The 22,642-nt window shown below is 56.1% G+C and overlaps 1 protein-coding gene across 2 annotated transcripts in view; it reads right to left on the bottom strand.

Annotated features, from left to right (window-relative positions):
• DNAJC17 (DnaJ heat shock protein family (Hsp40) member C17) overlaps window positions 1–22,642 on the bottom strand; it is a 105,883-nt gene that overhangs the window by 15,230 nt on the left and 68,011 nt on the right. For both annotated transcript variants that reach the window (XM_055721602.1, XM_055721601.1), the window contains exon 2: window positions 57–126. In XM_055721602.1, coding sequence (XP_055577577.1) covers window positions 57–126 — 70 coding nt within the window. The remainder of the gene's footprint in view (window positions 1–56; window positions 127–22,642) is intronic.

Raw genomic sequence — 22,642 nt, 5'->3', positions numbered from 1 at the left:
TGTATATGTGAAAATAAAAATGAAGAGTCATTTGTGTGTGCACAGTCCCATATTACCTGCTCTGGGATTATCCGGGTTCTTGTCTGGGTGACAAGTCAGTGCCTTCTGCCGGTAGGCTTTCTTAACCTGCAAGACCAAGAACAGAGATTTATTGGATGGTAAATCTTTGGTCTGTACTGAGGAAAAACCAAACCAGTCAAAACTGCAGAGACAAAAAATTACTGTTGAGGGAGCTTCTTTTGTTATAGGTTTTGTTAACTTAAAACACACCTCCCTATCACAATTAGAAGGCTGCAGTTGAACCAGAATGCATATGCATGACAACATATCCCCAAGGCCATTACGATTCTGCCCCAAGCCATCCCACTCCAGTCAGATTCTGAGACAGCAAATCCCAGCACAGCTGGACACTTCCCCAAAATAATCCCAGCCCAGTCGGATTCTGCATTAAACCTTGCAGGGATAATTGGATTTTGCCCAGGCCAATCCCATCCCAGCATGAATCTGCCCATGAAATCCCAGGCCATCAGGATTTTGCCCCAAGCCATCCCAGCTCAGGCGCATTATGCCACAGAAAATCACAGCCCAGATGGACGCTTCACAAGAAATCCAAGACCAGATGGATTCTGCCCTGAAATCTCAAGCCATCAGAATTCTGCCCAAAGCCATCCCAGCCCAGTTGGATTCTGACACAGCAAATCCCAGCCCAGATGGACATTGCCCAAATAATCCCAGCCCAGCTGGATTCTCTCTTAAGACTTCCAGGCCTAAGTGCATTGTGCCCCAGCCAATCCCAGCCCGCCTGGACTCTGCCTCAGCCAAGCCCAGCCCAGATGGACGCAGCCCATGCAATCCCCTGCAGGGCATTAGGATCCTGCCCCAGCCATATCAGCCTCCTGGGATTCTATCCCAGAAAATCCCAGCCAGGATGGACTCTTGCTCAGCCAATCCCAGCCAGGACAGACTCTGCCCATGTAATCCCCTGCAGGCCTTTAGGATTCTGCCCCAAAATATCCAAGCCTAGGTGGATGCTGCCTATGAAATCCCAGCCCAGCCAGATTCTGCCTTATCCTGGCAAAGCTCTAATAGGATTCCGTCCAGGCCAATCCCATCCAGGCACGATTCTGCCCATGAAATCCCAGGCCATCAGGATTCTGCCCAAAGCCATCCCAGCCCAGTCGGATTCTGACACAGCAAATCCCAGCCCAGATGGACATTGCTCAAATAATCCCAGCCCAGTCGGATTCTCCCTTAAGACTTCCAGGCCTAAGTGCATTGTGCCCCAGCCAATCCCAGCCCGCCTGGACTCTGCCTCAGCCAAGCCCAGCCCAGATGGACGCAGCCCATGCAACCCCCTGCAGGGCATTAGGATCCTGCCCCAGCCATATCAGCCCACTGGGATTCTGACCCAGCCAATCCCAGCCCACCTGGACTCTTGCTCAGCCAATCCCAGCCCGCCTGGATTCTGCCCATGTAATCCCCTGCAGGCCTTTAGGATTCTGCCCCAAAATAGCCCAGCCCAGATGGATTCTGCCCATGAAATCCCAGGCCATTACGGTTCTGCCCCACGCCATCCCACTCCAGTCACATTCTGGCGCAGCAAATCCCAGCACAGCTGGACACTTCCCCAAATACTCCCAGCCCAGTCGGATTCTGCATTAAACCTTGCAGGGATAATCGGATTCTGCCCAGGCCAATCCCATCCCAGCACGATTCTGCCCTGAAATCCCAGGCCATCAGGATTTTGCCCCAAGCCGTCCCAGCTCAGGCGCATTATGCCACAGCAAATCCCGGCCCAGATGGACGCTTCCCAAGTAATCCAAGACCAGATGGATTCTGCCCTGAAATCTCAAGCCATTAGGATTCTGCCACAAGCAATCCCAGCCCAGTCGGATTCTCACACAGCAAATCCCAGCCCAGATGGACATTGCCCAAATAATCCCAGCCCAGTCGGATTCTCCCTGAAGACTTCCAGGCCTAAGTGCATTGTGCCCCAGCCAATCCCAGCCCGCCCGGAACTCTGCCTCAGCCAAGCCCAGCCCAGATGGACGCAGCCCATGCAACCCCCTGCAGGGCATTAGGATCCTGCCCCAGCCATATCAGCCTCCTGGGATTCTATCCCAGAAAATCCCAGCCAGGATGGACTCTTGCTCAGCCAATCCCAGCCAGGACAGACTCTGCCCATGTAATTCCCTGCAGGCCTTTAGGATTCCGCTCCCAAATATCCAAGCCTAGGTGGATGCTGCCTATGAAATCCCAGCCCAGCCAGATTCCGCCTTAGAGCTTTGCCAGGATAATTGGATTCCGTCCAGGCCAATCCCATCCAGGCACGATTCTGCCCATGAAATCCCAGGCCATCAGGATTCTGCCCAAAGCCATCCCAGCCCAGTCGGATTCTGACACAGCAAATCCCAGCCCAGATGGACATTGCCCAAATAATCCCAGCCCAGCTGGATTCTCCCTTAAGACTTCCAGGCCTAAGTGCATTGTGCCCCAGCCAATCCCAGCCCGCCTGGACTCTGCCTCAGCCAAGCCCAGCCCAGATGGACGCAGCCCATGCAATCCCCTGCAGGGCATTAGGATCCTGCCCCAGCCATATCAGCCCACTGGGATTCTGACCCAGCCAATCCCAGCCCACCTGGACTCTTGCTCAGCCAATCCCAACCCGCCTGGATGCTGCCCATGTAATCCCCTGCAGGCCTTTAGGATTCTGCCCCAAAATAGCCCAGCCCAGATGGATTCTGCCCAGGAAATCCCAGGCCATTACGATTCTGCCCCACGCCATCCCACTCCAGTCACATTCTGGCGCAGCAAATCCCAGCACAGCTGGACACTTCCCCAAATACTCCCAGCCCAGTCGGATTCTGCATTAAACCTTGCAGGGATAATCGGATTCTGCCCAGGCCAATCCCATCCCAGCACGATTCTGCCCTGAAATCCCAGGCCATCAGGATTCTGCCCCAAGCCATCCCAGCTCAGGCGCATTATGCCACAGCAAATCCCGGCCCAGATGGACGCTTCACAAGTAATCCAAGACCAGATGGATTCTGCCCATGAAATCCCAGGCCATCAGGATTCCGCCACAAGCAATCCCAGCCCAGTCGGATTCTCACACAGCAAATCCCAGCCCAGATGGACATTGCCCAAATAATCCCAGCCCAGCTGGATTCTCTCTTAAGACTTCCAGGCCTAAGTGCATTGTGCCCCAGCCAATCCCAGCCCGCCTGGACTCTGCCTCAGCCAAGCCCAGCCCCGATGGACGCAGCCCATGCAACCCCCTGCAGGGCATTAGGATCCTGCCCCAGCCATATCAGCCCACTGGGATTCTGACCCAGCCAATCCCAGCCCACCTGGACTCTTGCTCAGCCAATCCCAGCCCGCCTGGATTCTGCCCATGTAATCCCCTGCAGGCCTTTAGGATTCTGCCCCAAAATAGCCCAGCCCAGATGGATTCTGCCCAGGAAATCCCAGGCCATTACGATTCTGCCCCACGCCATCCCACTCCAGTCAGATTCTGGCGCAGCAAATCCCAGCACAGCTGGACACTTCCCCAAATACTCCCAGCCCAGTCGGATTCTGCATTAAACCTTGCAGGGATAATCGGATTCTGCCCAGGCCAATCCCATCCCAGCACGATTCTGCCCTGAAATCCCAGGCCATCAGGATTCTGCCCCAAGCCGTCCCAGCTCAGGCGCATTATGCCACAGCAAATCCCGGCCCAGATGGACGCTTCACAAGTAATCCAAGACCAGATGGATTCTGCCCTGAAATCTCAAGCCATTAGGATTCTGCCACAAGCAATCCCAGCCCAGTCGGATTCTGACACAGCAAATCCCAGCCCAGATGGACATTGCCCAAATAATCCCAGCCCAGTCGGATTCTCCCTGAAGACTTCCAGGCCTAAGTGCATTGTGCCCCAGCCAATCCCAGCCCACCTGGACTCTGCCTCAGCCAAGCCCAACCCAGATGGACGCAGCCCATGCAATCCCCTGCAGGGCATTAGGATCCTGCCCCAGCCATATCAGCCCACTGGGATTCTGACCCAGCCAATCCCAGCCCGCCTGGACTCTTGCTCAGCCAATCCCAGCCCGCCTGGATGCTGCCCATGTAATCCCCTGCAGGCCTTTAGGATTCTGCCCCAAAATAGCCCAGCCCAGATGGATTCTGCCCAGGAAATCCCAGGCCATTACGATTCTGCCCCACGCCATCCCACTCCAGTCACATTCTGGCGCAGCAAATCCCAGCACAGCTGGACACTTCCCCAAATACTCCCAGCCCAGTCGGATTCTGCATTAAACCTTGCAGGGATAATCGGATTCTGCCCAGGCCAATCCCATCCCAGCACGATTCTGCCCTGAAATCCCAGGCCATCAGGATTCTGCCCCAAGCCATCCCAGCTCAGGCGCATTATGCCACAGCAAATCCCGGCCCAGATGGACGCTTCACAAGTAATCCAAGACCAGATGGATTCTGCCCATGAAATCCCAGGCCATCAGGATTCCGCCACAAGCAATCCCAGCCCAGTCGGATTCTGACACAGCAAATCCCAGCCCAGATGGACATTGCCCAAATAATCCCAGCCCAGCTGGATTCTCTCTTAAGACTTCCAGGCCTAAGTGCATTGTGCCCCAGCCAATCCCAGCACGCCTGGACTCTGCCTCAGCCAAGCCCAGCCCCGATGGACGCAGCCCATGCAACCCCCTGCAGGGCATTAGGATCCTGCCCCAGCCATATCAGCCCACTGGGATTCTGACCCAGCCAATCCCAGCCCGCCTGGACTCTTGCTCAGCCAATCCCAGCCCGCCTGGATTCTGCCCATGTAATCCCCTGCAGGCCTTTAGGATTCTGCCCCAAAATAGCCCAGCCCAGATGGATTCTGCCCAGGAAATCCCAGGCCATTACGATTCTGCCCCACGCCATCCCACTCCAGTCACATTCTGGCGCAGCAAATCCCAGCACAGCTGGACACTTCCCCAAATACTCCCAGCCCAGTCGGATTCTGCATTAAACCTTGCAGGGATAATCGGATTCTGCCCAGGCCAATCCCATCCCAGCACGATTCTGCCCTGAAATCCCAGGCCATCAGGATTCTGCCCCAAGCCGTCCCAGCTCAGGCGCATTATGCCACAGCAAATCCCGGCCCAGATGGACGCTTCACAAGTAATCCAAGACCAGATGGATTCTGCCCTGAAATCTCAAGCCATTAGGATTCTGCCACAAGCAATCCCAGCCCAGTCGGATTCTGACACAGCAAATCCCAGCCCAGATGGACATTGCCCAAATAATCCCAGCCCAGTCGGATTCTCTCTTAAGACTTCCAGGCCTAAGTGCATTGTGCCCCAGCCAATCCCAGCCCGCCTGGACTCTGCCTCAGCCAAGCCCAGCCCAGATGGACGCAGCCCATGCAATCCCCTGCAGGGCATTAGGATCCTGCCCCAGCCATATCAGCCTCCTGGGATTCTATCCCAGAAAATCCCAGCCAGGATGGACTCTTGCTCAGCCAATGCCAGCCAGGACAGACTCTGCCCATGTAATCCCCTGCAGGCCTTTAGGATTCCGCTCCAAAATATCCAAGCCTAGGTGGATGCTGCCTATGAAATCCCAGCCCAGCCAGATTCTGCCTTAGAGCTTTGCCAGGATAATTGGATTCCGTCCAGGCCAATCCCATCCAGGCACGATTCTGCCCATGAAATCCCAGGCCATCAGGATTCTGCCACAAGCAATCCCAGCCCAGTCGGATTCTGACACAGCAAATCCCAGCCCAAATGGACATTGCCCAAATAATCCCAGCCCAGTCGGATTCTCCCTGAAGACTTCCAGGCCTAAGTGCATTGTGCCCCAGCCAATCCCAGCCCACCTGGACTCTGCCTCAGCCAAGCCCAGCCCCGATGGACGCAGCCCATGCAATCCCCTGCAGGGCATTAGGATCCTGCCCCAGCCATATCAGCCCACTGGGATTCTGACCCAGCCAATCCCAGCCCACCTGGACTCTTGCTCAGCCAATCCCAGCCCGCCTGGATTCTGCCCATGTAATCCCCTGCAGGCCTTTAGGATTCTGCCCCAAAATAGCCCAGCCCAGATGGATTCTGCCCAGGAAATCCCAGGCCATTACGATTCTGCCCCACGCCATCCCACTCCAGTCAGATTCTGGCGCAGCAGATCCCAGCACAGCTGGACACTTCCCCAAATACTCCCAGCCCAGTCGGATTCTGCATTAAACCTTGCAGGGATAATCGGATCCTGCCCAGGCCAATCCCATCCCAGCACGATTCTGCCCTGAAATCCCAGGCCATCAGGATTCTGCCCCAAGCCGTCCCAGCTCAGGCGCATTATGCCACAGCAAATCCCGGCCCAGATGGACGCTTCACAAGTAATCCAAGACCAGATGGATTCTGCCCTGAAATCTCAAGCCATTAGGATTCTGCCACAAGCAATCCCAGCCCAGTCGGATTCTGACACAGCAAATCCCAGCCCAGATGGACATTGCCCAAATAATCCTAGCCCAGTCGGATTCTCCCTGAAGACTTCCAGGCCTAAGTGCATTGTGCCCCAGCCAATCCCAGCCCGCCTGGACTCTGCCTCAGCCAAGCCCAACCCAGATGGACGCAGCCCATACAATCCCCTGCAGGGCATTAGGATCCTGCCCCAGCCATATCAGCCTCCTGGGATTCTATCCCAGAAAATCCCAGCCAGGATGGACTCTTGCTCAGCCAATGCCAGCCAGGACAGACTCTGCCCATGTAATCCCCTGCAGGCCTTTAGGATTCCGCTCCAAAATATCCAAGCCTAGGTGGATGCTGCCTATGAAATCCCAGCCCAGCCAGATTCTGCCTTAGAGCTTTGCCAGGATAATTGGATTCCGTCCAGGCCAATCCCATCCAGGCACGATTCTGCCCATGAAATCCTAGGCCATCAGGATTCTGCCCAAAGCCATCCCAGCCCAGTCGGATTCTGACACAGCAAATCCCAGCCCAGATGGACATTGCCCAAATAATCCCAGCCCAGTCGGATTCTCCCTTAAGACTTCCAGGCCTAAGTGCATTGTGCCCCAGCCAATCCCAGCCCGCCTGGACTCTGCCTCAGCCAAGCCCAGCCCAGATGGACGCAGCCCATGCAATCCCCTGCAGGGCATTAGGATCCTGCCCCAGCCATATCAGCCCACTGGGATTCTGACCCAGCCAATCCCAGCCCACCTGGACTCTTGCTCAGCCAATCCCAGCCCGCCTGGATTCTGCCCATGTAATCCCCTGCAGGCCTTTAGGATTCTGCCCCAAAATAGCCCAGCCCAGATGGATTCTGCCCAGGAAATCCCAGGCCATTACGATTCTGCCCCACGCCATCCCACTCCAGTCAGATTCTGGCGCAGCAAATCCCAGCACAGCTGGACACTTCCCCAAATACTCCCAGCCCAGTCGGATTCTGCATTAAACCTTGCAGGGATAATCGGATTCTGCCCAGGCCAATCCCATCCCAGCACGATTCTGCCCTGAAATCCCAGGCCATCAGGATTCTGCCCCAAGCCATCCCAGCTCAGGCGCATTATGCCACAGCAAATCCCGGCCCAGATGGACGCTTCACAAGTAATCCAAGACCAGATGGATTCTGCCCATGAAATCCCAGGCCATCAGGATTCTGCCACAAGCAATCCCAGCCCAGTCGGATTCTGACACAGCAAATCCCAGCCCAGATGGACATTGCCCAAATAATCCCAGCCCAGTCGGATTCTCCCTGAAGACTTCCAGGCCTAAGTGCATTGTGCCCCAGCCAATCCCAGCCCACCTGGACTCTGCCTCAGCCAAGCCCAGCCCCGATGGACGCAGCCCATGCAATCCCCTGCAGGGCATTAGGATCCTGCCCCAGCCATATCAGCCCACTGGGATTCTGACCCAGCCAATCCCAGCCCACCTGGACTCTTGCTCAGCCAATCCCAGCCCGCCTGGATTCTGCCCATGTAATCCCCTGCAGGCCTTTAGGATTCTGCCCCAAAATAGCCCAGCCCAGATGGATTCTGCCCAGGAAATCCCAGGCCATTACGATTCTGCCCCACGCCATCCCACTCCAGTCAGATTCTGGCGCAGCAGATCCCAGCACAGCTGGACACTTCCCCAAATACTCCCAGCCCAGTCGGATTCTGCATTAAACCTTGCAGGGATAATCGGATCCTGCCCAGGCCAATCCCATCCCAGCACGATTCTGCCCTGAAATCCCAGGCCATCAGGATTCTGCCCCAAGCCGTCCCAGCTCAGGCGCATTATGCCACAGAAAATCCCGGCCCAGATGGACGCTTCACAAGTAATCCAAGACCAGATGGATTCTGCCCTGAAATCTCAAGCCATTAGGATTCTGCCACAAGCAATCCCAGCCCAGTCGGATTCTGACACAGCAAATCCCAGCCCAGATGGACGCTTCACAAGTAATCCAAGACCAGATGGATTCTGCCCTGAAATCTCAAGCCATTAGGATTCTGCCACAAGCAATCCCAGCCCAGTCGGATTCTGACACAGCAAATCCCAGCCCAGATGGACATTGCCCAAATAATCCTAGCCCAGTCGGATTCTCCCTGAAGACTTCCAGGCCTAAGTGCATTGTGCCCCAGCCAATCCCAGCCCGCCTGGACTCTGCCTAAGCCAAGCCCAACCCAGATGGACGCAGCCCATACAATCCCCTGCAGGGCATTAGGATCCTGCCCCAGCCATATCAGCCTCCTGGGATTCTATCCCAGAAAATCCCAGCCAGGATGGACTCTTGCTCAGCCAATGCCAGCCAGGACAGACTCTGCCCATGTAATCCCCTGCAGGCCTTTAGGATTCCGCTCCAAAATATCCAAGCCTAGGTGGATGCTGCCTATGAAATCCCAGCCCAGCCAGATTCTGCCTTAGAGCTTTGCCAGGATAATTGGATTCCGTCCAGGCCAATCCCATCCAGGCACGATTCTGCCCATGAAATCCCAGGCCATCAGGATTCTGCCCAAAGCCATCCCAGCCCAGTCGGATTCTGACACAGCAAATCCCAGCCCAGATGGACATTGCCCAAATAATCCCAGCCCAGTCGGATTCTCCCTTAAGACTTCCAGGCCTAAGTGCATTGTGCCCCAGCCAATCCCAGCCCACCTGGACTCTGCCTCAGCCAAGCCCAGCCCAGATGGACGCAGCCCATGCAATCCCCTGCAGGGCATTAGGATCCTGCCCCAGCCATATCAGCCCACTGGGATTCTGACCCAGCCAATCCCAGCCCACCTGGACTCTTGCTCAGCCAATCCCAGCCCGCCTGGATTCTGCCCATGTAATCCCCTGCAGGCCTTTAGGATTCTGCCCCAAAATAGCCCAGCCCAGATGGATTCTGCCCAGGAAATCCCAGGCCATTACGATTCTGCCCCACGCCATCCCACTCCAGTCAGATTCTGGCGCAGCAAATCCCAGCACAGCTGGACACTTCCCCAAATACTCCCAGCCCAGTCGGATTCTGCATTAAACCTTGCAGGGATAATCGGATTCTGCCCAGGCCAATCCCATCCCAGCACGATTCTGCCCTGAAATCCCAGGCCATCAGGATTCTGCCCCAAGCCATCCCAGCTCAGGCGCATTATGCCACAGCAAATCCCGGCCCAGATGGACGCTTCACAAGTAATCCAAGACCAGATGGATTCTGCCCATGAAATCCCAGGCCATCAGGATTCTGCCACAAGCAATCCCAGCCCAGTCGGATTCTGACACAGCAAATCCCAGCCCAGATGGACATTGCCCAAATAATCCCAGCCCAGTCGGATTCTCCCTGAAGACTTCCAGGCCTAAGTGCATTGTGCCCCAGCCAATCCCAGCCCACCTGGACTCTGCCTCAGCCAAGCCCAGCCCAGATGGACGCAGCCCATGCAATCCCCTGCAGGGCATTAGGATCCTGCCCCAGCCATATCAGCCCACTGGGATTCTGACCCAGCCAATCCCAGCCCACCTGGACTCTTGCTCAGCCAATCCCAGCCCGCCTGGATTCTGCCCATGTAATCCCCTGCACGCCTTTAGGATTCTGCCCCAAAATAGCCCAGCCCAGATGGATTCTGCCCAGGAAATCCCAGGCCATTACGATTCTGCCCCACGCCATCCCACTCCAGTCAGATTCTGGCGCAGCAGATCCCAGCACAGCTGGACACTTCCCCAAATACTCCCAGCCCAGTCGGATTCTGCATTAAACCTTGCAGGGATAATCGGATCCTGCCCAGGCCAATCCCATCCCAGCACGATTCTGCCCTGAAATCCCAGGCCATCAGGATTCTGCCCCAAGCCGTCCCAGCTCAGGCGCATTATGCCACAGCAAATCCCGGCCCAGATGGACGCTTCACAAGTAATCCAAGACCAGATGGATTCTGCCCTGAAATCTCAAGCCATTAGGATTCTGCCACAAGCAATCCCAGCCCAGTCGGATTCTGACACAGCAAATCCCAGCCCAGATGGACGCTTCACAAGTAATCCAAGACCAGATGGATTCTGCCCTGAAATCTCAAGCCATTAGGATTCTGCCACAAGCAATCCCAGCCCAGTCGGATTCTGACACAGCAAATCCCAGCCCAGATGGACATTGCCCAAATAATCCTAGCCCAGTCGGATTCTCCCTGAAGACTTCCAGGCCTAAGTGCATTGTGCCCCAGCCAATCCCAGCCCGCCTGGACTCTGCCTCAGCCAAGCCCAACCCAGATGGACGCAGCCCATACAATCCCCTGCAGGGCATTAGGATCCTGCCCCAGCCATATCAGCCTCCTGGGATTCTATCCCAGAAAATCCCAGCCAGGATGGACTCTTGCTCAGCCAATGCCAGCCAGGACAGACTCTGCCCATGTAATCCCCTGCAGGCCTTTAGGATTCCGCTCCAAAATATCCAAGCCTAGGTGGATGCTGCCTATGAAATCCCAGCCCAGCCAGATTCTGCCTTAGAGCTTTGCCAGGATAATTGGATTCCGTCCAGGCCAATCCCATCCAGGCACGATTCTGCCCATGAAATCCCAGGCCATCAGGATTCTGCCCAAAGCCATCCCAGCCCAGTCGGATTCTGACACAGCAAATCCCAGCCCAGATGGACATTGCCCAAATAATCCCAGCCCAGTCGGATTCTCCCTTAAGACTTCCAGGCCTAAGTGCATTGTGCCCCAGCCAATCCCAGCCCGCCTGGACTCTGCCTCAGCCAAGCCCAGCCCAGATGGACGCAGCCCATGCAATCCCCTGCAGGGCATTAGGATCCTGCCCCAGCCATATCAGCCCACTGGGATTCTGACCCAGCCAATCCCAGCCCACCTGGACTCTTGCTCAGCCAATCCCAGCCCGCCTGGATTCTGCCCATGTAATCCCCTGCAGGCCTTTAGGATTCTGCCCCAAAATAGCCCAGCCCAGATGGATTCTGCCCAGGAAATCCCAGGCCATTACGATTCTGCCCCACGCCATCCCACTCCAGTCAGATTCTGGCGCAGCAAATCCCAGCACAGCTGGACACTTCCCCAAATACTCCCAGCCCAGTCGGATTCTGCATTAAACCTTGCAGGGATAATCGGATTCTGCCCAGGCCAATCCCATCCCAGCACGATTCTGCCCTGAAATCCCAGGCCATCAGGATTCTGCCCCAAGCCGTCCCAGCTCAGGCGCATTATGCCACAGCAAATCCCGGCCCAGATGGACGCTTCACAAGTAATCCAAGACCAGATGGATTCTGCCCTGAAATCTCAAGCCATTAGGATTCTGCCACAAGCAATCCCAGCCCAGTCGGATTCTGACACAGCAAATCCCAGCCCAGATGGACATTGCCCAAATAATCCCAGCCCAGTCGGATTCTCTCTTAAGACTTCCAGGCCTAAGTGCATTGTGCCCCAGCCAATCCCAGCCCGCCTGGACTCTGCCTCAGCCAAGCCCAGCCCAGATGGACGCAGCCCATGCAATCCCCTGCAGGGCATTAGGATCCTGCCCCAGCCATATCAGCCTCCTGGGATTCTATCCCAGAAAATCCCAGCCAGGATGGACTCTTGCTCAGCCAATGCCAGCCAGGACAGACTCTGCCCATGTAATCCCCTGCAGGCCTTTAGGATTCCGCTCCAAAATATCCAAGCCTAGGTGGATGCTGCCTATGAAATCCCAGCCCAGCCAGATTCCGCCTTAGAGCTTTGCCAGGATAATTGGATTCCGTCCAGGCCAATCCCATCCAGGCACGATTCTGCCCATGAAATCCCAGGCCATCAGGATTCTGCCCAAAGCCATCCCAGCCCAGTCGGATTCTGACACAGCAAATCCCAGCCCAGATGGACATTGCCCAAATAATCCCAGCCCAGTCGGATTCTCCCTGAAGACTTCCAGGCCTAAGTGCATTGTGCCCCAGCCAATCCCAGCCCGCCTGGACTCTGCCTCAGCCAAGCCCAGCCCCGATGGACGCAGCCCATGCAATCCCCTGCAGGGCATTAGGATCCTGCCCCAGCCATATCAGCCCACTGGGATTCTGACCCAGCCAATCCCAGCCCACCTGGACTCTTGCTCAGCCAATCCCAGCCCGCCTGGATTCTGCCCATGTAATCCCCTGCACGCCTTTAGGATTCTGCCCCAAAATAGCCCAGCCCAGATGGATTCTGCCCTGGAAATCCCAGGCCATTACGATTCTGCCCCACGCCATCCCACTCCAGTCAGATTCTGGCGCAGCAGATCCCAGCACAGCTGGACACTTCCCCAAATACTCCCAGCCCAGTCGGATTCTGCATTAAACCTTGCAGGGATAATCGGATCCTGCCCAGGCCAATCCCATCCCAGCACGATTCTGCCCTGAAATCCCAGGCCATCAGGATTCTGCCCCAAGCCGTCCCAGCTCAGGCGCATTATGCCACAGCAAATCCCGGCCCAGATGGACGCTTCACAAGTAATCCAAGACCAGATGGATTCTGCCCTGAAATCTCAAGCCATTAGGATTCTGCCACAAGCAATCCCAGCCCAGTCGGATTCTGACACAGCAAATCCCAGCCCAGATGGACATTGCCCAAATAATCCTAGCCCAGTCGGATTCTCCCTGAAGACTTCCAGGCCTAAGTGCATTGTGCCCCAGCCAATCCCAGCCCGCCTGGACTCTGCCTCAGCCAAGCCCAACCCAGATGGACGCAGCCCATACAATCCCCTGCAGGGCATTAGGATCCTGCCCCAGCCATATCAGCCTCCTGGGATTCTATCCCAGAAAATCCCAGCCAGGATGGACTCTTGCTCAGCCAATCCCAGCCAGGACAGACTCTGCCCATGTAATCCCCTGCAGGCCTTTAGGATTCCGCTCCAAAATATCCAAGCCTAGGTGGATGCTGCCTATGAAATCCCAGCCCAGCCAGATTCTGCCTTAGAGCTTTGCCGGGATAATTGGATTCCGTCCAGGCCAATCCCATCCAGGCAAGATTCTGCCCATGAAATCCCAGGCCATCAGGATTCTGCCCAAAGCCATCCCAGCCCAGTCGGATTCTGACACAGCAAATCCCAGCCCAGATGGACATTGCCCAAATAATCCCAGCCCAGCTGGATTCTCTCTTAAGACTTCCAGGCCTAAGTGCATTGTGCCCCAGCCAATCCCAGCCCGCCTGGACTCTGCCTCAGCCAAGCCCAGCCCAGATGGACGCAGCCCATGCAATCCCCTGCAGGGCATTAGGATCCTGCCCCAGCCATATCAGCCCACTGGGATTCTGACCCAGCCAATCCCAGCCCACCTGGACTCTTGCTCAGCCAATCCCAGCCCGCCTGGATTCTGCCCATGTAATCCCCTGCAGGCCTTTAGGATTCTGCCCCAAAATAGCCCAGCCCAGATGGATTCTGCCCAGGAAATCCCAGGCCATTACGATTCTGCCCCACGCCATCCCACTCCAGTCAGATTCTGGCGCAGCAGATCCCAGCACAGCTGGACACTTCCCCAAATACTCCCAGCCCAGTCGGATTCTGCATTAAACCTTGCAGGGATAATCGGATCCTGCCCAGGCCAATCCCATCCCAGCACGATTCTGCCCTGAAATCCCAGGCCATCAGGATTCTGCCCCAAGCCGTCCCAGCTCAGGCGCATTATGCCACAGCAAATCCCGGCCCAGATGGACGCTTCACAAGTAATCCAAGACCAGATGGATTCTGCCCTGAAATCTCAAGCCATTAGGATTCTGCCACAAGCAATCCCAGCCCAGTCGGATTCTGACACAGCAAATCCCAGCCCAGATGGACATTGCCCAAATAATCCTAGCCCAGTCGGATTCTCCCTGAAGACTTCCAGGCCTAAGTGCATTGTGCCCCAGCCAATCCCAGCCCGCCTGGACTCTGCCTCAGCCAAGCCCAACCCAGATGGACGCAGCCCATACAATCCCCTGCAGGGCATTAGGATCCTGCCCCAGCCATATCAGCCTCCTGGGATTCTATCCCAGAAAATCCCAGCCAGGATGGACTCTTGCTCAGCCAATCCCAGCCAGGACAGACTCTGCCCATGTAATCCCCTGCAGGCCTTTAGGATTCCGCTCCAAAATATCCAAGCCTAGGTGGATGCTGCCTATGAAATCCCAGCCCAGCCAGATTCTGCCTTAGAGCTTTGCCGGGATAATTGGATTCCGTCCAGGCCAATCCCATCCAGGCAAGATTCTGCCCATGAAATCCCAGGCCATCAGGATTCTGCCCAAAGCCATCCCAGCCCAGTCGGATTCTGACACAGCAAATCCCAGCCCAGATGGACATTGCCCAAATAATCCCAGCCCAGTCGGATTCTCCCTTAAGACTTCCAGGCCTAAGTGCATTGTGCCCCAGCCAATCCCAGCCCGCCTGGACTCTGCCTCAGCCAAGCCCAGCCCAGATGGACGCAGCCCATGCAATCCCCTGCAGGGCATTAGGATCCTGCCCCAGCCATATCAGCCCACTGGGATTCTGACCCAGCCAATCCCAGCCCACCTGGACTCTTGCTCAGCCAATCCCAGCCCGCCTGGATTCTGCCCATGTAATCCCCTGCAGGCCTTTAGGATTCTGCCCCAAAATAGCCCAGCCCAGATGGATTCTGCCCAGGAAATCCCAGGCCATTACGATTCTGCCCCACGCCATCCCACTCCAGTCAGATTCTGGCGCAGCAAATCCCAGCACAGCTGGACACTTCCCCAAATACTCCCAGCCCAGTCGGATTCTGCATTAAACCTTGCAGGGATAATCGGATTCTGCCCAGGCCAATCCCATCCCAGCACGATTCTGCCCTGAAATCCCAGGCCATCAGGATTCTGCCCCAAGCCATCCCAGCTCAGGCGCATTATGCCACAGCAAATCCCGGCCCAGATGGACGCTTCACAAGTAATCCAAGACCAGATGGATTCTGCCCATGAAATCCCAGGCCATCAGGATTCTGCCACAAGCAATCCCAGCCCAGTCGGATTCTGACACAGCAAATCCCAGCCCAGATGGACATTGCCCAAATAATCCCAGCCCAGTCGGATTCTCCCTGAAGACTTCCAGGCCTAAGTGCATTGTGCCCCAGCCAATCCCAGCCCACCTGGACTCTGCCTCAGCCAAGCCCAGCCCAGATGGACGCAGCCCATGCAATCCCCTGCAGGGCATTAGGATCCTGCCCCAGCCATATCAGCCCACTGGGATTCTGACCCAGCCAATCCCAGCCCACCTGGACTCTTGCTCAGCCAATCCCAGCCCGCCTGGATTCTGCCCATGTAATCCCCTGCACGCCTTTAGGATTCTGCCCCAAAATAGCCCAGCCCAGATGGATTCTGCCCAGGAAATCCCAGGCCATTACGATTCTGCCCCACGCCATCCCACTCCAGTCAGAATCTGGCGCAGCAGATCCCAGCACAGCTGGACACTTCCCCAAATACTCCCAGCCCAGTCGGATTCTGCATTAAACCTTGCAGGGATAATCGGATCCTGCCCAGGCCAATCCCATCCCAGCACGATTCTGCCCTGAAATCCCAGGCCATCAGGATTCTGCCCCAAGCCGTCCCAGCTCAGGCGCATTATGCCACAGCAAATCCCGGCCCAGATGGACGCTTCACAAGTAATCCAAGACCAGATGGATTCTGCCCTGAAATCTCAAGCCATTAGGATTCTGCCACAAGCAATCCCAGCCCAGTCGGATTCTGACACAGCAAATCCCAGCCCAGATGGACATTGCCCAAATAATCCTAGCCCAGTCGGATTCTCCCTTAAGACTTCCAGGCCTAAGTGCATTGTGCCCCAGCCAATCCCAGCCCGCCTGGACTCTGCCTCAGCCAAGCCCAACCCAGATGGACGCAGCCCATACAATCCCCTGCAGGGCATTAGGATCCTGCCCCAGCCATATCAGCCTCCTGGGATTCTATCCCAGAAAATCCCAGCCAGGATGGACTCTTGCTCAGCCAATCCCAGCCAGGACAGACTCTGCCCATGTAATCCCCTGCAGGCCTTTAGGATTCCGCTCCAAAATATCCAAGCCTAGGTGGATGCTGCCTATGAAATCCCAGCCCAGCCAGATTCTGCCTTAGAGCTTTGCCGGGATAATTGGATTCCGTCCAGGCCAATCCCATCCAGGCAAGATTCTGCCCATGAAATCCCAGGCCATCAGGATTCTGCCCAAAGCCATCCCAGCCCAGTCGGATTCTGACACAGCAAATCCCAGCCCAGATGGACATTGCCCAAATAATCCCAGCCCAGTCGGATTCTCCCTGAAGACTTCCAGGCCTAAGTGCATTGTGCCCCAGCCAATCCCAGCCCGCCTGGACTCTGCCTCAGCCAAGCCCAGCCCAGATGGACGCAGCCCATGCAATCCCCTGCAGGGCATTAGGATCCTGCCCCAGCCATATCAGCCCACTGGGATTCTGACCCAGCCAATCCCAGCCCACCTGGACTCTTGCTCAGCCAATCCCAGCCCGCCTGGATGCTGCCCATGTAATCCCCTGCACGCCTTTAGGATTCTGCCCCAAAATAGCCCAGCCCAGATGGATTCTGCCCAGGAAATCCCAGGCCATTACGATTCTGCCCCACGCCATCCCACTCCAGTCACATTCTGACGCAGCAAATCCCAGCACAGCTGGACACTTCCCCAAATACTCCCAGCCCAGTCGGATTCTGCATTAAACCTTGCAGGGATAATCGGATTCTGCCCTGGCCAATCCCATCCCAGCATGATTCTGCCCTGAAATCCCAGGCCATCAGGATTCTGCCCCAAGCCGTCCCAGCTCAGGCGCATTATGCCACAGCAAATCCCGGCCCAGATGGACGCTTCACAAGTAATCCAAGACCAGATGGATTCTGCCCTGAAATCTCAAGCCATTAGGATTCTGCCACAAGCAATCCCAGCCCAGTCGGATTCTGACACAGCAAATCCCAGCCCAGATGGACATTGCCCAAATAATCCCAGCCCAGTCGGATTCTCCCTTAAGACTTCCAGGCCTAAGTGCATTGTGCCCCAGCCAATCCCAGCCCGCCTGGACTCTGCCTCAGCCAAGCCCAGCCCAGATGGACGCAGCCCATGCAATCCCCTGCAGGGCATTAGGATCCTGCCCCAGCCATATCAGCCCACTGGGATTCTGACCCAGCCAATCCCAGCCCACCTGGACTCTTGCTCAGCCAATCCCAGCCCGCCTGGATGCTGCCCATGTAATCCCCTGCACGCCTTTAGGATTCTGCCCCAAAATATCCTAGCCCAGATGGATTCTGCCCAGGAAATCCCAGGCCATTACGATTCTGCCCCACGCCATCCCACTCCAGTCACATTCTGACGCAGCAAATCCCAGCACAGCTGGACACTTCCCCAAATACTCCCAGCCCAGTCGGATTCTGCATTAAACCTTGCAGGGATAATCGGATTCTGCCCTGGCCAATCCCATCCCAGCATGATTCTGCCCTGAAATCCCAGGCCATCAGGATTCTGCCCCAAGCCGTCCCAGCTCAGGCGCATTATGCCACAGCAAATCCCGGCCCAGATGGATGCTTCACAAGTAATCCAAGACCAGATGGATTCTGCCCTGAAATCTCAAGCCATTAGGATTCTGCCACAAGCAATCCCAGCCCAGTCGGATTCTGACACAGCAAATCCCAGCCCAGATGGACATTGCCCAAATAATCCCAGCCCAGTCGGATTCTCCCTTAAGACTTCCAGGCCTAAGTGCATTGTGCCCCAGCCAATCCCAGCCCGCCTGGACTCTGCCTCAGCCAAGCCCAGCCCAGATGGACGCAGCCCATGCAATCCCCTGCAGGGCATTAGGATCCTGCCCCAGCCATATCAGCCTCCTGGGATTCTATCCCAGAAAATCCCAGCCAGGATGGACTCTTGCTCAGCCAATGCCAGCCAGGACAGACTCTGCCCATGTAATCCCCTGCAGGCCTTTAGGATTCCGCTCCAAAATATCCAAGCCTAGGTGGATGCTGCCTATGAAATCCCAGCCCAGCCAGATTCTGCCTTAGAGCTTTGCCAGGATAATTGGATTCCGTCCAGGCCAATCCCATCCAGGCACGATTCTGCCCATGAAATCCCAGGCCATCAGGATTCTGCCCAAAGCCATCCCAGCCCAGTCGGATTCTGACACAGCAAATCCCAGCCCAGATGGACATTGCCCAAATAATCCCAGCCCAGTCGGATTCTCCCTTAAGACTTCCAGGCCTAAGTGCATTGTGCCCCAGCCAATCCCAGCCCACCTGGACTCTTGCTCAGCCAATCCCAGCCCGCCTGGATGCTGCCCATGTAATCCCCTGCAGGCCTTTAGGATTCTGCCCCAAAATATCCTAGCCCAGATGGATTCTGCCCAGGAAATCCCAGGCCATTATGATTCTGCCCCACGCCATCCCACTCCAGTCAGATTCTGACGCAGCAAATCCCAGCACAGCTGGACACTTCCCCAAATACTCCCAGCCCAGTCGGATTCTGCATTAAACCTTGCAGGGATAATCGGATTCTGCCCAGGCCAATCCCATCCCAGCACGATTCTGCCCTGAAATCCCAGGCCATCAGGATTCTGCCCCAAGCCGTCCCAGCTCAGGCGCATTATGCCACAGCAAATCCCGGCCCAGATGGACGCTTCACAAGTAATCCAAGACCAGATGGATTCTGCCCTGAAATCTCAAGCCATTAGGATTCTGCCACAAGCAATCCCAGCCCAGTCGGATTCTGACACAGCAAATCCCAGCCCAGATGGACATTGCCCAAATAATCCCAGCCCAGTCGGATTCTCTCTTAAGACTTCCAGGCCTAAGTGCATTGTGCCCCAGCCAATCCCAGCCCGCCTGGACTCTGCCTCAGCCAAGCCCAGCCCAGATGGACGCAGCCCATGCAATCCCCTGCAGGGCATTAGGATCCTGCCCCAGCCATATCAGCCTCCTGGGATTCTATCCCAGAAAATCCCAGCCAGGATGGACTCTTGCTCAGCCAATGCCAGCCAGGACAGACTCTGCCCATGTAATCCCCTGCAGGCCTTTAGGATTCCGCTCCAAAATATCCAAGCCTAGGTGGATGCTGCCTATGAAATCCCAGCCCAGCCAGATTCTGCCTTAGAGCTTTGCCAGGATAATTGGATTCCGTCCAGGCCAATCCCATCCAGGCACGATTCTGCCCATGAAATCCCAGGCCATCAGGATTCTGCCCAAAGCCATCCCAGCCCAGTCGGACTCTGACACAGCAAATCCCAGCCCAGATGGACATTGCCCAAATAATCCCAGCCCAGTCGGATTCTCCCTTAAGACTTCCAGGCCTAAGTGCATTGTGCCCCAGCCAATCCCAGCCCACCTGGACTCTGCCTCAGCCAAGCCCAGCCCAGATGGACGCAGCCCATGCAATCCCCTGCAGGGCATTAGGATCCTGCCCCAGCCGTATCAGCCCACTGGGATTCTGACCCAGCCAATCCCAGCCCACCTGGACTCTTGCTCAGCCAATCCCAGCCCGCCTGGATTCTGCCCATGTAATCCCCTGCAGGCCTTTAGGATTCTGCCCCAAAATAGCCCAGCCCAGATGGATTCTGCCCAGGAAATCCCAGGCCATTACGATTCTGCCCCACGCCATCCCACTCCAGTCAGATTCTGGCGCAGCAAATCCCAGCACAGCTGGACACTTCCCCAAATACTCCCAGCCCAGTCGGATTCTGCATTAAACCTTGCAGGGATAATCGGATTCTGCCCAGGCCAATCCCATCCCAGCACGATTCTGCCCTGAAATCCCAGGCCATCAGGATTCTGCCCCAAGCCATCCCAGCTCAGGCGCATTATGCCACAGCAAATCCCGGCCCAGATGGACGCTTCACAAGTAATCCAAGACCAGATGGATTCTGCCCATGAAATCCCAGGCCATCAGGATTCTGCCACAAGCAATCCCAGCCCAGTCGGATTCTGACACAGCAAATCCCAGCCCAGATGGACATTGCCCAAATAATCCCAGCCCAGTCGGATTCTCCCTGAAGACTTCCAGGCCTAAGTGCATTGTGCCCCAGCCAATCCCAGCCCGCCTGGAACTCTGCCTCAGCCAAGCCCAGCCCCGATGGACGCAGCCCATGCAATCCCCTGCAGGGCATTAGGATCCTGCCCCAGCCATATCAGCCCACTGGGATTCTATCCCAGAAAATCCCAGCCAGGATGGACTCTTGCTCAGCCAATCCCAGCCAGGACAGACTCTGCCCATGTAATCCCCTGCAGGCCTTTAGGATTCTGCCCCAAAATATCCAAGCCTAGGTGGATGCTGCCTATGAAATCCCAGCCCAGCCAGATTCTGCCTTAGAGCTTTGCCGGGATAATTGGATTCTGTCCAGGCCAATCCCATCCAGGCACGATTCTGCCCATGAAATCCCAGGCCATCAGGATTCTGCCCAAAGCCATCCCAGCCCAGTCGGATTCTCACACAGCAAATCCCAGCCCAGATGGACATTGCCCAAATAATCCCAGCCCAGTCGGATTCTCCCTTAAGACTTCCAGGCCTAAGTGCATTGTGCCCCAGCCAATCCCAGCCCACCTGGACTCTGCCTCAGCCAAGCCCAGCCCAGATGGACGCAGCCCATGCAATCCCCTGCAGGGCATTAGGATCCTGCCCCAGCCATATCAGCCCACTGGGATTCTGACCCAGCCAATCCCAGCCCACCTGGACTCTTGCTCAGCCAATCCCAGCCCGCCTGGATTCTGCCCATGTAATCCCCTGCAGGCCTTTAGGATTCTGCCCCAAAATAGCCCAGCCCAGATGGATTCTGCCCAGGAAATCCCAGGCCATTACGATTCTGCCCCACGCCATCCCACTCCAGTCAGATTCTGGCGCAGCAAATCCCAGCACAGCTGGACACTTCCCCAAATACTCCCAGCCCAGTCGGATTCTGCATTAAACCTTGCAGGGATAATCGGATTCTGCCCAGGCCAATCCCATCCCAGCACGATTCTGCCCTGAAATCCCAGGCCATCAGGATTCTGCCCCAAGCCATCCCAGCTCAGGCGCATTATGCCACAGCAAATCCCGGCCCAGATGGACGCTTCACAAGTAATCCAAGACCAGATGGATTCTGCCCATGAAATCCCAGGCCATCAGGATTCTGCCACAAGCAATCCCAGCCCAGTCGGATTCTGACACAGCAAATCCCAGCCCAGATGGACATTGCCCAAATAATCCCAGCCCAGTCGGATTCTCCCTGAAGACTTCCAGGCCTAAGTGCATTGTGCCCCAGCCAATCCCAGCCCGCCTGGAACTCTGCCTCAGCCAAGCCCAGCCCCGATGGACGCAGCCCATGCAATCCCCTGCAGGGCATTAGGATCCTGCCCCAGCCATATCAGCCTCCTGGGATTCTATCCCAGAAAATCCCAGCCAGGATGGACTCTTGCTCAGCCAATCCCAGCCAGGACAGACTCTGCCCATGTAATCCCCTGCAGGCCTTTAGGATTCCGCTCCAAAATATCCAAGCCTAGGTGGATGCTGCCTATGAAATCCCAGCCCAGCCAGATTCTGCCTTAGAGCTTTGCCGGGATAATTGGATTCCGTCCAGGCCAATCCCATCCAGGCAAGATTCTGCCCATGAAATCCCAGGCCATCAGGATTCTGCCCAAAGCCATCCCAGCCCAGTCGGATTCTGACACAGCAAATCCCAGCCCAGATGGACATTGCCCAAATAATCCCAGCCCAGCTGGATTCTCCCTTAAGACTTCCAGGCCTAAGTGCATTGTGCCCCAGCCAATCCCAGCCAACCTGGACTCTTGCTCAGCCAATCCCAGCCCGCCTGGATGCTGCCCATGTAATCCCCTGCAGGCCTTTAGGATTCTGCCCCAAAATATCCTAGCCCAGATGGATTCTGCCCAGGAAATCCCAGGCCATTACGATTCTGCCCCACGCCATCCCACTCCAGTCACATTCTGACGCAGCAAATCCCAGCACAGCTGGACACTTCCCCAAATACTCCCAGCCCAGTCGGATTCTGCATTAAACCTTGCAGGGATAATCGGATTCTGCCCTGGCCAATCCCATCCCAGCACGATTCTGCCCTGAAATCCCAGGCCATCAGGATTCTGCCCCAAGCCATCCCAGCTCAGGCGCATTATGCCACAGCAAATCCCGGCCCAGATGGACGCTTCACAAGTAATCCAAGACCAGATGGATTCTGCCCTGAAATCTCAAGCCATTAGGATTCTGCCACAAGCAATCCCAGCCCAGTCGGATTCTGACACAGCAAATCCCAGCCCAGATGGACATTGCCCAA

The sequence above is a fragment of the Falco cherrug genome, chromosome 10, assembly GCF_023634085.1.
Source record: "Falco cherrug isolate bFalChe1 chromosome 10, bFalChe1.pri, whole genome shotgun sequence".
In the NCBI taxonomy this organism is placed as follows: domain Eukaryota; kingdom Metazoa; phylum Chordata; class Aves; order Falconiformes; family Falconidae; genus Falco; species Falco cherrug.
The sequence above is the reverse complement of the archived record's forward strand: the minus strand, read 5'-3'. Positions and strand labels throughout refer to the sequence as shown.